Here is a 13790-nt window from a genome sequence, read left to right on the forward strand (position 1 = left end):
GAACATGGAAATATAATAATAACCAATTTGTTATTGCCTCTAGGGCATATTTCCAACATACTCTTCACCAATCCATTATTTTGGAGACTGATTGTGCTTTTGTCCGTTCTTTCCTTGCAAATGAGAATCTTGACAGGTCTCCGCTCGTTGATCTGAAGAAAGAAGCCTTGAGTATATTGACGATGCTCAAGAATTTTAAAATTGCAAAAATTAATCGGCAGGCCAAGGTGGCGCACGAAATTGCGAAGTTTAGCTTTATAAATAAATCTGATGGGATTCTTCTTAATAGTGTTCCGCCCTGTGTGGCGAATTTTGTAATGAATGATTGTAATAACATTATTAATTAATTAATATAGGGTTTTTTTTTCAAAAATAAAATCGAATACGATCAGCTCCCAATGGTCATTAAAGCAGGGTACCTATGTTTGAGTTGTGCTTTATAACAGACTCTCTTTGGTCCCTTTAATTTTTCCTGAGAACTCGAACTTTGCGAGAGATAAATTCTTTTTGAACCGGAAATTCTTAAACCGGATATTGAGAGTTTCAAAGCTTGGTGATAGACAAATTTACCTTGAACCGGATTTTGAACCGGATTTGAAAGCTTCAAAGCTTTGTGGCAGATAAATTTCATTTGAACCGGATTTTAAACCGGATATTAAGAGTTTCAGTGCTTTGTGGGAGATGTCAAGTCTCTTGATCCGGATCTAAACCGGAATCATTCTTTTTAAGCCGGAAATTTTCTGACGGCCTTTAAATTTTCACCAATATGGCGGTAGCCTCCGGGACCGGGTTATTTTTTCCTCCAATGACCCGGAGTTCTTGAATGCATTGAAACCGACCAATGCTGCCGAGTCATATCATTGTAGCCCCCGAGTCTCAAGACGACTCGAGGAGTTGGCTTTGAGATTCTCCATATTGACCATAGCATAAGGTGTATATCATTGGTGTTGATAGCGCGATGTGAATCCACAGAAGGTTGAGGTGACTGCGGCGGGTTATAAATGATCCTGTATGAGCCGTGTCAGCAACTCGGCCAATGGTCCCTTCTAACTGGCTATTTGAAGTTAACCAAACTGTAGTGGCGGCGACTTGTGCGCCTGCCCATTTGAACCATCCAGTGCAGACGGCGGCTGATAATACATGATAATTTGCCTCCAATTTTGTTGGAAGAAAAACCGGGCTTCCCAAGCAGTGACTTGCTCATACTCAATAATCAGCTCACGCAGACGGGTGTGGCCCTGTATGTTGATATAGACCAGGCCGCGAGAGACAGATGGTAAAAAACAACCGTAGCATTAGAGGTGGTACAGACAGATGAGTTGGTCACGACGTTGTAAACCGGTGTGGTCGGGCGAGTCAATCGCCGGCGCGGTAAGCCGCGCGGATGGGCGAGTCAACCACGTCGTGTTGATGTAGTGAACAATTGTCCTACATCAAAAACATCGCAAGCCAGAGTAATTGCTCTTTTTTAAAGAAAACAATATATAAAAATTTACTGGATTGATTTCACCTGATATGTCAGGCCAGAAATTATCCACCGCGGAGTTGATGATCATCACGGTGAAGCTGAAATCAATCATGGTCGAGTCGGCCGCGGGAGCAGACAGATGAGCCGGCCGCGGCGTTGTAAGCCGGTGCGGACGAGCAAGTTGTCCTCCGCGTTGTAAACCGGTGCGGACGCATGAACCGACGGCGAGGGCGGACGGGCGAGTCGTCCGTGGCGTTGTAAGGTGGTGCGGACGGGCGAGTCGGCCGACGCGTTGATGTAAACCGGACCGCAATACGCGTGTCCATGAAGCTGCGCGGCACAACCAAACATGCCTCCGCGGTGTAATACCACCCCTTTTTCTTTTAATAGCCGTCCTGCATAAAAATATTACAGGCCAGAGTAATTTTTTCTCAAATGATTTAATATGTGCTGATAAAATACATAGAAAGGATAGCACCTGGTATTTTTTGTTGGACAGACAAGTTGGTCGCGGCGTTGTAAACCGGTGCGGATGGGTGAGTCGCCAGCGGTGTTGGAAAAACGTCACGGACATGGGTGAGCCGGCCGCGGGCACGAACGACGAGTCAGTCCCGTGTGTTGATGAAGCGGGGGGCGGCGACTTGCTCACGTATCCCTCCAGCAGTATGGCACGGACAAGCCCTAGTGCAATAATATTGGCACACGCTCCTTTGCGACACCTTTGTAATAAATAATGGTCCTGCGAAAAAATACCAGAGCCCAGAGTAATTGTTCTTGGAAAAAAAATTGTGCTAATAAAATATATAGGAAGGGTAGCACCTCATAGTATCGTGCAGTGACGGTGGGCCAGCTTGCAATGGACACGCGGCGACTCAGAACAATGCCGGTCGTGAAACAACATTGCGGCGGCTTGTGAAGGCAGGGCCGTGGGCCGTGGCCAAAAAACACACCGGCTGCTTAGAACGGCACGGCGGCTCCGCGGAAAAGTGAAGCGGCGGATCGACGGCCAAGGCCAACTGGGCGGGTCGAGGCGTAGCCGCAGCTACAACAGAGACCGAGACGGCGGAGGTGTCCCGATAGGTGAGTCGCAGCGACAGATGTGAGTCATCACGGAGACTATGGTGATTTGGGGGTAGAACCCGAGGCAGAGTTGGGTCAGCGCGGCAGTTGGCGAAGCGTGCTGACGCAATTTACAGGCGAGGCACTAGCAGAGGCCGACTTGAGGACGGAGTGGCCGCTTGCCAACGGAGACCGGCTCAGTCGGAAAACAGGCCAGCAATGTGCAGTTGCGACAGCAGAATCCGGGTCGTAGTTGACTTGGCTTCCCAACTCTCATCCAATCAAGTGTCCAAACCGGTATAATAGCTATCCTCTTCCTTTCCTTCTTTTTGATTTCCACGTTGAGTGGAGTGGATGTATTTGGCTTGTTCCTTTCCCTCTTTGATTTGACTTGCCCTGGAGGACGTGCGTGTGTACACTGCTTGGTTGTACCAGTATGCATGCTTGGGACTTTGGACGTATACGTGCCCCTGTTACGAAACTTGCATTGACTTGCTTGACTCCTCTCCTTATGCTGCCGTTTAGACGATATGCAGGCATAATTTTCCAATTACTCTGCATGCTTCGGCTTTGGTACTTGGCTGATCAGTGTTACATGTTCCAATCAGAAACATAAGTCGCCGGATTTGTTTTTAAATCTGCGGAAAAAGTTCCTATTGCCTCCATGACAGAAAACGATTCGACAAAGCGCATGTGACTGCTGCTGTTTGACTCGTGCGTCCGTAACAGAAACCCACTGAATTGATGAATTTCCAAACCGGCTCCTTCTCATCCGAAAACTTGCGAACTTCTCGAAACCCTAGATGAGATCCCTTCAAGAACTCAACACCACCGTGCGCACGCCCCACGATGGGCGCCAACTGTCGTGGAATTGTCACGGCAGATGTCCTTAGTGTGAGGACTTAGTCGCGAGGCCAACGCATCTATGTCGTAGCTTGAGATGGGTTGATCGGGACGAGAGACGCAACACACAAGACAAGGATTTAGACAGCTTCGGGCCCCGGGAAACATCATCCGGTAAAAGCCCTACATGCTGTTTGTGGCTAGGTCTCATTATGCTCATGGGGGAGACGCCGCATAAGCCGGCTCCCCTTTGTTGTGTCTAGCCTTAACGATTGTTTCTTTTTTCTCCCCTCTTTGGGGTGCCCTGCCCCTCCTTATATAAGTTGAAGGGGCGGGTTACATGACCAGTCCTAGTAGGATTAGGATTACTCAATTACAAGTGGAGTCCTAGTATTGCTTCCTTTGTAAGGAAATATTCCTTACGCTTTCCTCTTAAGCCGGCCCACCATACCATGAGCTGGCCTTCTGGGCCTTGGGCCAAGTCTTCTATCTGACCCGCCGTCGGGGCCATCCATGAGTCGTCTGGTTCATGAGCTGTCTGACCAATGAGCCGCCAGATCCATGAGTCGCTAGTTCTCCGCCGGGTTATCGGTGAAATGCCAAGTCCGGCCGGATCATACTTCCGGCCGGGTCATACCGCGGGATATATCCCCGACACAGTCCATAATATCCACCGGCATCCGCACATTTCTATTTATAAATTTGACTAGGTTTATGAGAAATGTCAACACCTACAATACGAGTAAATACATTATGAATATATTTTTATAACATACTTATTTCATAGTGGTAATATCATCTGGAAGTATAGAACTTGCGTCGCATGTCAGTTTGATGCTAAAACTTTCAAAATACAGTTTTGTCGTCACCTTTTTTTTGCATCGGTTTTATGATCACCTAACTTGACTCAAGCATGCAGAGACAGTCATAGTACGCGTATCCATGTATATGACCCCACCTGTTAGTGAGTGGGTGATGTATTGCGGCCCATTTTAGGCGCGCTATTTTTTTCAAGATATTTGTAAGACATAAGTAATAAAGTTATGTTCAAATATTTGTGTGTTAAAAATATTATACATACACCTGATGGTTAGTAAATAAAAACATTTAAATATAAATTTGTATATTATATGTAAAATATTTGGTAAAACATAAGTAATAAAAATATTTAAGATATTTATAAAACATAAGTAATAAAATTATGTTCAAATATTTGTGTGTTAAAACTACTATACATACAAATGATGGTTAGTAAATAAAAACATTTAAATATAAACATATGTATCTCTACTCTTATAAAAATCCGAGTTGGTGATGATGGTGTGCCTGCCATTTTGCAATATAGACCGTCCAATTTATATCTGACGGATAAAAAGTAAAGTATGGCAATTTTACAAAAAGATACCCACACCTCTGTCCACATTTGCAGATAAGGCCTTCCCTCGTTCATCCTTATCTCCCACAACCTCATTGTTGAGCAATTAAAAAAGAAAGCCTCTGGAACAATTTGGCATGGTGGCCGATGCAGGCATCATCCATCCCCATGCCCCCGCTCAGTCCGACCACCAATCGCCACCACGCCCCACTCCTCCTCACCTTATTTCTCCTCTTTCTCGAGATATCATTAGTTTTTACACATGGATTACTCCCGCATGGGTCAATCACAACAGGTGTTTTATAAAAAAATGCATCTTGATGTTTCGTGCAATGCACTCGCATCTTGCTAGTGCTAGAGAAAAGATGTAGTGCTAGTAATACTAAAGGGCCTATTGCTTCTAGCGGTACATCAAGAAAATTGTTCCTAATGTTGCAAAATATTACCCACCAATGTCATGATAAAAAAAACATAGAGGAATCCCTTGCCTGGGCCGGCCCATGTAGTAGAGACCTTCTATACCGTGCTCTACGCGTTGAGAGAAGACGCAGCACGCCCGTTTGGGCAGGCCCATGTCTCGGCGGCTTGTTTTTAAATATTTTTCTTTTCTGTTTTTCTTTTTTTCTACTTTAAATAATTTGGGGCTTAAAAAAAGTTCTAAAAATTAGAAAAGTGAGAATTTTCGAATAAAATATTTAATAAATCATAAAATGTTTGTGGATTCATAAATTTTGACGTTTTGCGAATTCAAAAATGTTCATGAATAGAAAAATATCCTGAAAATTCAAAAACTATTTCTAACTTATAAATTCATGAATTCAAAAAATTGCGAAAGTGTTCACGAATTTAAAAAATGTTCACAATTTCAAATATGTGCATGAGCTTAAACAAATGCTCATGATTTCAAAAATTGTCATGATTTCACGAAATTGAGAATGACAGTGTATCTCGCTGACGCAACAAAATGTGGTCATGGCGATTAAAGATTATGATTTTTTTCTTTTGTTACAACGCACGGACCCTTTTCCATCAATTTTGCCGACACAAATGCACGCAAACCTAAAAATACGACCGTGCGTTTTGGGGCGCACGTTGCAGTTGGCCTAAGGCATGCATGCGGTCGGTGGAGGGAAGAGCACCACGCCATGCGGCCGGTCGAGTAGAACACACACGCACGGGTGGCGACCGACGCTTGATTTTGACAAATAAGGTGGTGTTTGATTCTCTAGTCCTAAGACTTTTTTTAGTCCCTAGGATTTTTTGAAAAAGACTCTCAAAAAGGTGCTTCTAAAGACTTTTAGCAAAAAGTCTTAAAAAAGTCTCACCCTGTTTCGCTTGCTAACACCCTGGAGGTAGAGCGCCTCGGTATTCAAGTTTTCGGGGGAGAGTACAGGCGCGGCGGTCAGTCTCGCTACCTGCCGCACGGCGAAGTCAAATCACAATCAATGGCGTGGGGACTTCCCCACCCTCCTCTCCTCCCCGCTCTCCTCTCTCTTATTAGTGGAGCACCTCACAGTCCCAAGGCTCAGCACAACACTGCTGCCTCTTTCTCCATTTCCCCTTCCTCCGCCGCCACCTAGGGTTACGGCCGCCGGTAACAACTAACATTACCTGTGATAGCGCCGGCGGGAGGGTGGTTGCCCGCGCGAATGGCCGGAGGAGACGCGTCGACGGGGCCGGAGGTGGACGCGGGCTTTGAGTTCGCCTTTGATAACGAGACCTTCTCCAACAAGGTGCTGCGCATAGAGGTCGTCGCCGCCAGCCGCAAGCGCCGCCGCGAGGGGGACGAAGGTGCGCCCGTACAGTTACAGTACTAGTCTGTATTAGCCATTAGCGCTAGTAGATTCTAAGCGTCACACTAATCTAAGCACGAGCATAGGTTCCGGCATGAAAGTACCGGCCAGATTTGTGAGCGCCTCCAAAAATAATAATCCATCTTTCCAAATCTGGCTACGCGAGTTTTCGCATGGTTTCTTGGATGTAAATTTCTCGCGATTAGGATCTGGATTTGCGGGAAATTTTCTGGCTTACCTGGGGGTTTCTTTTGTCTGTCTGTTTTTTTTCTTCTAGAATTTGTGGTTAAGAAAAGGCGATGAAATATATACAAGGTTTTTTTTGTTATGTTTGGTTTGTTTTAGATTAGATTTCAAGGTGTTGTGGTTTATTCTAAAATGTGTTTCAAGTTCTCTGACATCATTCTTGTCAAATTACAATGCAGCGGATGTGTAGCCACATATTTCGATGTACCATTGCTGTTCAAACTACTGTACATCATACGAACAGTATATTTAAGTTGAGAATAGCCGCTGAAAAGCTAAAACGATTTGGAATTTATTTTGTACTCCCTTCGTATGTATGTGATGGGTCTGTATGTAACACCCACGATGCGGCTATATCTCCCACGTGTTGAGGCACGACTTAGAGGCATAACCGTATTGTGGTTTTGTCGCAAAAAGGGTCATCTTTACACAATCACATGTAATGAACAAGAATGGGATAACGAGAGTTGGCTTACAATCGCCACTTCACACAATACATAATATAATTCATACATCATCCAAAATCCACACATAGACCGACTACGGTCAAAATCCAAATGAAAATAAGATAACCCCAAATGCTAGATCCCCGATCGTCCCAACTGGGCTCCACTACTGATCATCAGGAAACGAAACATAGTAACGACCACGTTCCTCATCGAACTCCCACTTGAGCTCGGTTGCGTCATCTGCACTGGCATCGTCGGCACCTGCAACTGTTTTGATAGAATCTGTGAGCCACGAGGACTCAACAATCTCACACCCGCGAGATCAAGACTAGTTAAGCTTATAGGAAAGGATGGTGTAATGAGGTGAAGCTGCAGCAAACACTAAGCATATATGGTGGCTAACATACGCAAATGAGAGCGAGAAGAGAAGCAACGCAACGGTCGCGAAGCTAGAAATGATCAAGAAGTGATCCTGAAACTACTTACGTTCATGCATAACTCAAACCGTGTTCACTTCCCGGACTCCGCCGAGATGAGACCATCACGGCTACACACACGGTTGATGTATTTTAATTAAGTCAAGTGACAAGTTCTCTACATCCGGACATTAACAAATTCCCATCTGCCTCATAACCGTGGGCACGGCTTTCGAAAGATAATACCCTGCAGGGGTGTCCCAACTTAGCCCATTATAAGCTATCACGGTCAACGAAGGATAAACCTTCTCCCAAGAAGACCCGATCAGTCTCGGAATCCCGGTTTACAAGACATTTCGACAATGGTAAAACAAGACCAGCAAAGCCGCCCGAATGTGCCGACAAATCCCGATAGGAGCTGCACATATCTCATTCTCAGGGCACACCGGATGGGCAAGACGTCGGGTTGGCATAGACCTTGGTTGCCCAGGGGGCGCCGGACATCGCCCAGTTTGGGCCAGCACTCGAAGGAGCACTGGTCCGGGGGTTTAAATAAAGATGACCCTCGGGCTCGCGAAAACCCAAGGGAAAAAGGATTAGGTGGCAAATGGTAAAAACAAGGTTGGGCCTTGCTGGAGGAGTTTTATTCAAGGCGAACTGTCAAGGGGGTCCCATAAATCACCCAACCGCGTAAGGAACGCAAACTCAAGGAACATAATACCGGTATGACGGAAACTAGGGCGGCAAGAGTGGAACAAAACACCAGGCATAAGGCCTAGCCTTCCACCCTTTACCAAAAATATATAGATGCATTAATTAAATAAGAGATATGGTGATATTCCAAAATATCCATGTTCCAACATGGAACCAACTTCAACTTCACCTGCAACTAACAACGCTATAAGAAGGGCTGAGCAAAAGCGGTAACTTAGCCAAACAACGGTTTGCTAGGAAAGGATGGTTAGCGGCTTGACATGGCAATATGGGAGGCATGATATAGCAAGTGGTAGGTAGCGTAGCATGGCAATAGAACGAACAACTAGCAAAGCAAAGATAGAAGTGATTTCGAGGGTATGGTCATCTTGCCTGCAAGGTTCTCAGAGTTGTCGAAAGCTTGATCCTCGTAAGCGTACTCAACAGGTTCCTCGTTCACGAACTCGTCTCCCGGCTCTACCCAAAACAAGAACACAAGCAACGGAACCACAATCAATCACGGGAAATGCACAAGCAACATGATGCAAAACATGCATGATATGCGGGATATGATATGCGATGCATATGCGTGCTCCGGAAGAAAAATGATGAAAAAGGCAGTAACTTGGCAAACCAAGCATGCCACTGGAAAGATGATATGATTTCGGTCGAAATCGATATAAAGATCACCGGAAACGGATACACGGTTTGCAAATGGCAAGCAAAACAAAAATGGCACGAATCTGCGATTAACAGCATGATGGCACTTAGAATGCAACAGGTAACTATGCTACAGCACCCCAAAATAGCAACAAAGCAGATGACAGTAATCTACAGGGGATGCTTGACAAAAGATGAACACTGAGCTACGGCTATATCACAACATAACAGGTTCAAACAAGCATGGCAAAAGTGCAAAAGATATCAGGTTCACAGACACATTGAAATTACTGGACATGGCATAAACAGCATCAGATAGCAATGTTCAGAGCAAGCAAAACATATGCTACAGGAACTTCACATGGAAAAACAAGGCATGGAATGAATCTACTAAATGCATAGAACAAAAATCCCTTACTTACTATGAGCCAAAAAGGACCGGAAGATATGATGGCAACCAGGTAAACATAGCAAGTTTCGTTAACAGGTTTCGGACTTAGCAGAAAACAGAGCATGGCAGTAACAGCATTATGTAGGCATCTTGGTGAGCTTGATGCACTCATCACAAAGTAAATCATGACAAAACAAGCATACCTACAGCAAGACGGCATGTTTATGAAGCTATCCATGGCAAGAGAAAATTCATAGCATATATGAAACAACTACAACAACCTTGGCAAAATTGAATATCATGTTAACAATCTGCCAGAAATATTTTATAGCAAAAGTAGAGCAAGATTAAGACATGCTATGGCACTCCATAATTACAAACAGGGGCATGTATGGATAGAGCACAACTATATCTACAAAACATCCTTACTGAACATGCTCAAAAGGAGCATGGATATCTCTGTAGCCACATGGATACATGGCAACAAAATAACAGCAGAAACAAACTTAGTGAAAATACGAAGTCCCTGAAATCAGAAACATCGCGAAGCCTAATTTGCATACTTGTGCTAGTCACCACAGAGATCACAAAAATACATGGCATACACCTCTGTAAAGATGGCATGGCATACATCAAAACACATGTAGAGCTCCTACTCATAAGATGCACACATCAAATGCAACAAAAATAACAAATCCTCAAGTTCTGATAAGCAACAGCAGTTAACAGCATATAGCACTCTTGCACCAGAGATTTGGGCATCAAGATGGAATCAAATGAACATGGCATAATGGAATAAAATGAAGAGCATCTCGAGGCGAACATTTCGATATATCATGCATGCAAAACGGAGCAGTATGCAGATAGTTATGATGCAATGAACAGAGCCATATATTGTAAAATATCTGGGACTTGGAGAATTTCGGGGGGAAGAAAGTCAACCGTCGGTCGGATCGAGATCTGGCGCGGCCGAGGCTCGCCGGAGCAGAGAAGGAGGAAGGGCGCCGGAGTTGGAGGGCTCGGGGTCGCCGGAGATGGGCCGGAGGAGGCGCGGGCGGCGAGGGAGAGGAGGCGGCGGTGGGCGTCGGGCGGCGGGGCGCGCGCTCGGGCGCTGGCGGGGGCGGCTGATGGCGGGGCGCGGCGGCGCTGACGCAGGAGGCGCGGGGTCGACGGGCCCGGCGGCGCCGGCAGAGAGGACGGGCGGCCGGGCGCCGGCGCGGGATCTGGCCCGGGGCGGGCTCCCCGTAGGCCTGGCGGGCCTGCGGCGGAGGAAGACGGCGGCGGGGGAGGCGCACGGGCTCGGGGCGACCGGGCCGCGGGGGCCGGCCGTGGCGCCCTCTGGTAGGCTGCGGGCGGCGGCGGCAATGTGTCTGATGGCGGCGGGGCGATTTTGCTAGGGTTAGGGGTGGTTTTGCGAAATTTCGGAGGGGGAGGTGTTTTTATAGGTAGAGGGGGCTAGGAGACTCCAAATGGAGTGCGATTTTCGCCCACACGATCGTGATCGAACGACCTAGAGCATGGAAGGGACTTAGATGGGTTGTGGGCTGTTTGGAGGGGGGTTTTGCTGCAACACACAAAAGGACATTGCGGTTGCTCGGTTAACCGTTGGAGCATCAAACGACCTCCAAATGGAACGAAACTTGACAGGTGGTCTACCGGTGGTATACCAAGGCCACTTGACAAACCTCGGTCCATTCCGAGAACGTTTAACACCCGCTCACGAAAAGAAACAAGAGGGGTGCGCCGGAGGAGGTGGGAGTGCCGGATTGCAAAACGGACAACGGGGAAAATGCTCGGATGCATGAGACGAACACGTATGCAAATGAGGTGCACATGATGACATGATATGAGATGCATGACATGAACAAAATGCAAAACGAAAAACAAAACCCAACCACGGAGGGGATATCATAACACATAGCCAAAAATGGCAAGAGTTGGAGTTACAAATATGGAAAGTTACATCCGGGGTATTACACTGTATATGCTGGTGAGATACCTACAGGTTATGTGTGTTTATGCATGATCCGTGTAGCCCGTAGGTAGGTGTGATCCAAGCAGCACAATACTTCAGCAATCTTTCCCAAGAAAAAATTATTTTCTTTGATCTCTGCACTGAATCCGCGGTTGTCATATCTCCAAACGTAGCACCAAAGGTCCAAAACAAACAGAAGAACAGATTTGTCAAATTTTTATTTCTTGAATGCATGCTTGCATGTGAAGAAATTGTTCCCTGATTATATTAGCAAGTGTCCCCTTTACCTTTGATTATTGAGTGCAGTCATACAAAATTCTAATAGAATCCCTGGGGAAACATTTATGATTACATTAGCATGCTTATTATGTTTCATGCAACTCAATGTATATCCAGTTTTTGTGATATTTAACATTTCTTGCAGTTCTTGAGGTTGATCAAATGAATCTCGCACATAGAGAATATGAGGTTCCATATAGTTTAAGAACAAAAAAACTTGTCAAGTAGTTCTGTTCCGTGCCTCTTCTTCTCTAGCTTTGCATTTTCTTCTATATTATCCGACCTTCGATTTTCGCAGGTGGGGATGAAGAGGATATTGACTCTTCTTGTACTGTGATGGGTACACCGATAATACAAGTCAAGACCATACATGTCAGTTCGGTGATCCTTGCTGCAAAAAGTTCTTTCTTTCTGAAGGTAATTCTGACAATCTATGCATTTGTTCTATAATCAGTTGACTCATCCTTCTGATAAACTTCCTGCTTTTTAGCTTTTCTCAAATGGCATGAAAGAATCTGGTCAAACCCATGCAACAGTTAGAATTGCTGATTCAGGTAAGTCAACTGTGCAATGTACTCTTCTTCATCTTCTTATAATCGATGGCTCTAGTTTGCTATTGTGATTGTATTATTGTGTTATGTTTTTTTTAATTTGTAAAAATGTGATTATTATAGAGAGGCCTGTTTTAGAGTTTCCTGCCACACTTTTATACTTTGATAATGAATTGGCTATTCTCACTGCCAAATGAATATTTTCTTGTGCGTTACTGGTTTACCAATTGATTACTGATAGTCAATAGTCATGCTTAAATAATCGTCTGGGCATAAAAAATAGCTATCCCCTTTTTGGTGTTTTTTAAGTGTTTCCGTTTGAGATTTATTGAATTTTTTTATTAATCCTGATGCCTCCTTGTTTTCATTTCTTATTTGGAACAGAGGAAACGGCCTTCATGGAGCTTTTAGGCTTTATGTATAGTGGAAAGTTGACACCGACTGAGCCCACTCTTCTGCTTGATATCTTGATGGCTGCTGACAAATTTGAGGTTGTTTCTTGCATGAAGCTCTGCGGTCATCGGCTCATAGACCTTCCTATGAACCTAGAATCGGCAGTGAGGTGCCTAGATCTCCCATGTTGCATTTCAATGGCAGCTGCCCTCCAAGAGGCAGCCCAGAAATTCTTTGCTGAAAGTGAAAGGTACAAGAAATTCCCGGAGTAAGTAACCCCTGTTGGAGTGAGATACCCTATTTTTTTCCTTCATTATCTCAAGTGAAAGAACATTGTTGTCTCAAAAAATCATTATCTCAAGGCATTGCATGGTTTTGTCTCATGTCAGGTTCCAAGATGAACTAATGAGGATCCCTTTCCCTGGGATTATGGCCATCTTGACAAGGAATGACCTTGAGGTTGCATCTGAAGTAGCCGCCTATGACTTTGTGATCAGGTGGGCCTGTTCATGGTACCCAAATTCGGAGGAAAGTCGCAGGATCTTGAGTTCTTTTTTAATTCCAACAGTGAGTGTACACAAGGCAAATGCCTTATTGTCAGATTTCATACAAAGCATGAAGAGTATTCTGAAGCTGTAGTGGTTGCGTGCCTTAGCCACTAGCTTGATGTGCCTTGCCCCTATTCCCTTCCTGTTTCTGCGAGCGAGGAGAAGCCCCTGCCCTTTTGAACCATTCAGAACCTGAACTGTGATGCTCTAGTTATTTGCTAGCATTTGCTCTTCCTTTTGGCGACTGTAACGTAGCATGTGAAAATTTGATGCTGGGGGTTCACCATCTCAGCACATGTGTGTGTTCTGCTACGCACAGAACGTGCTGGCCAGTTTATGTACACTTCGTCGTAAGTTGGCTGATATATATCGCTGACTCTCTAATTTGGAGTATAATCCTTAAAATCTATGTTATGTGATGATCTTTTGCTGATTATCGCTGGATGTTTTATTACATACTTCCTGGTAGTCAGATAGATTTATTTTAACAATGTGTGCTCCCTGGAAACCGGAACCGAAGCAATGTGGGTTACCCCAGGACTGAATACTTTTGTCTAGTTCACTGTTGACAAAGTCTATTGCTTTGCAGATTTCGGATTTCAATGTAAATGAATTTTCGAAAGTTTATTCACTAGTTTGTTCAGTTAGACT

General features: G+C 45.0%; 1 protein-coding gene across 1 annotated transcript; it reads left to right on the top strand.

The window, feature by feature from the left end:
* The first annotated feature begins 6394 nt into the window (after positions 1-6394).
* Positions 6395-13394, top strand: LOC109762180 (BTB/POZ domain-containing protein POB1-like). Its single transcript, XM_045228708.1, has 5 exons — positions 6395-6536; positions 11946-12064; positions 12138-12201; positions 12583-12859; positions 12981-13394. Exons 1-5 carry the CDS (start codon positions 6395-6397, stop codon positions 13228-13230), a joined length of 852 nt encoding a protein of 283 aa, XP_045084643.1. The 3' UTR covers positions 13231-13394.
* The last annotated feature ends 396 nt before the right edge of the window (positions 13395-13790 follow it).

The sequence above is a fragment of the Aegilops tauschii genome, chromosome 5 (genome assembly GCF_002575655.3).
Source record: "Aegilops tauschii subsp. strangulata cultivar AL8/78 chromosome 5, Aet v6.0, whole genome shotgun sequence".
Lineage (NCBI taxonomy): Eukaryota > Viridiplantae > Streptophyta > Magnoliopsida > Poales > Poaceae > Aegilops > Aegilops tauschii.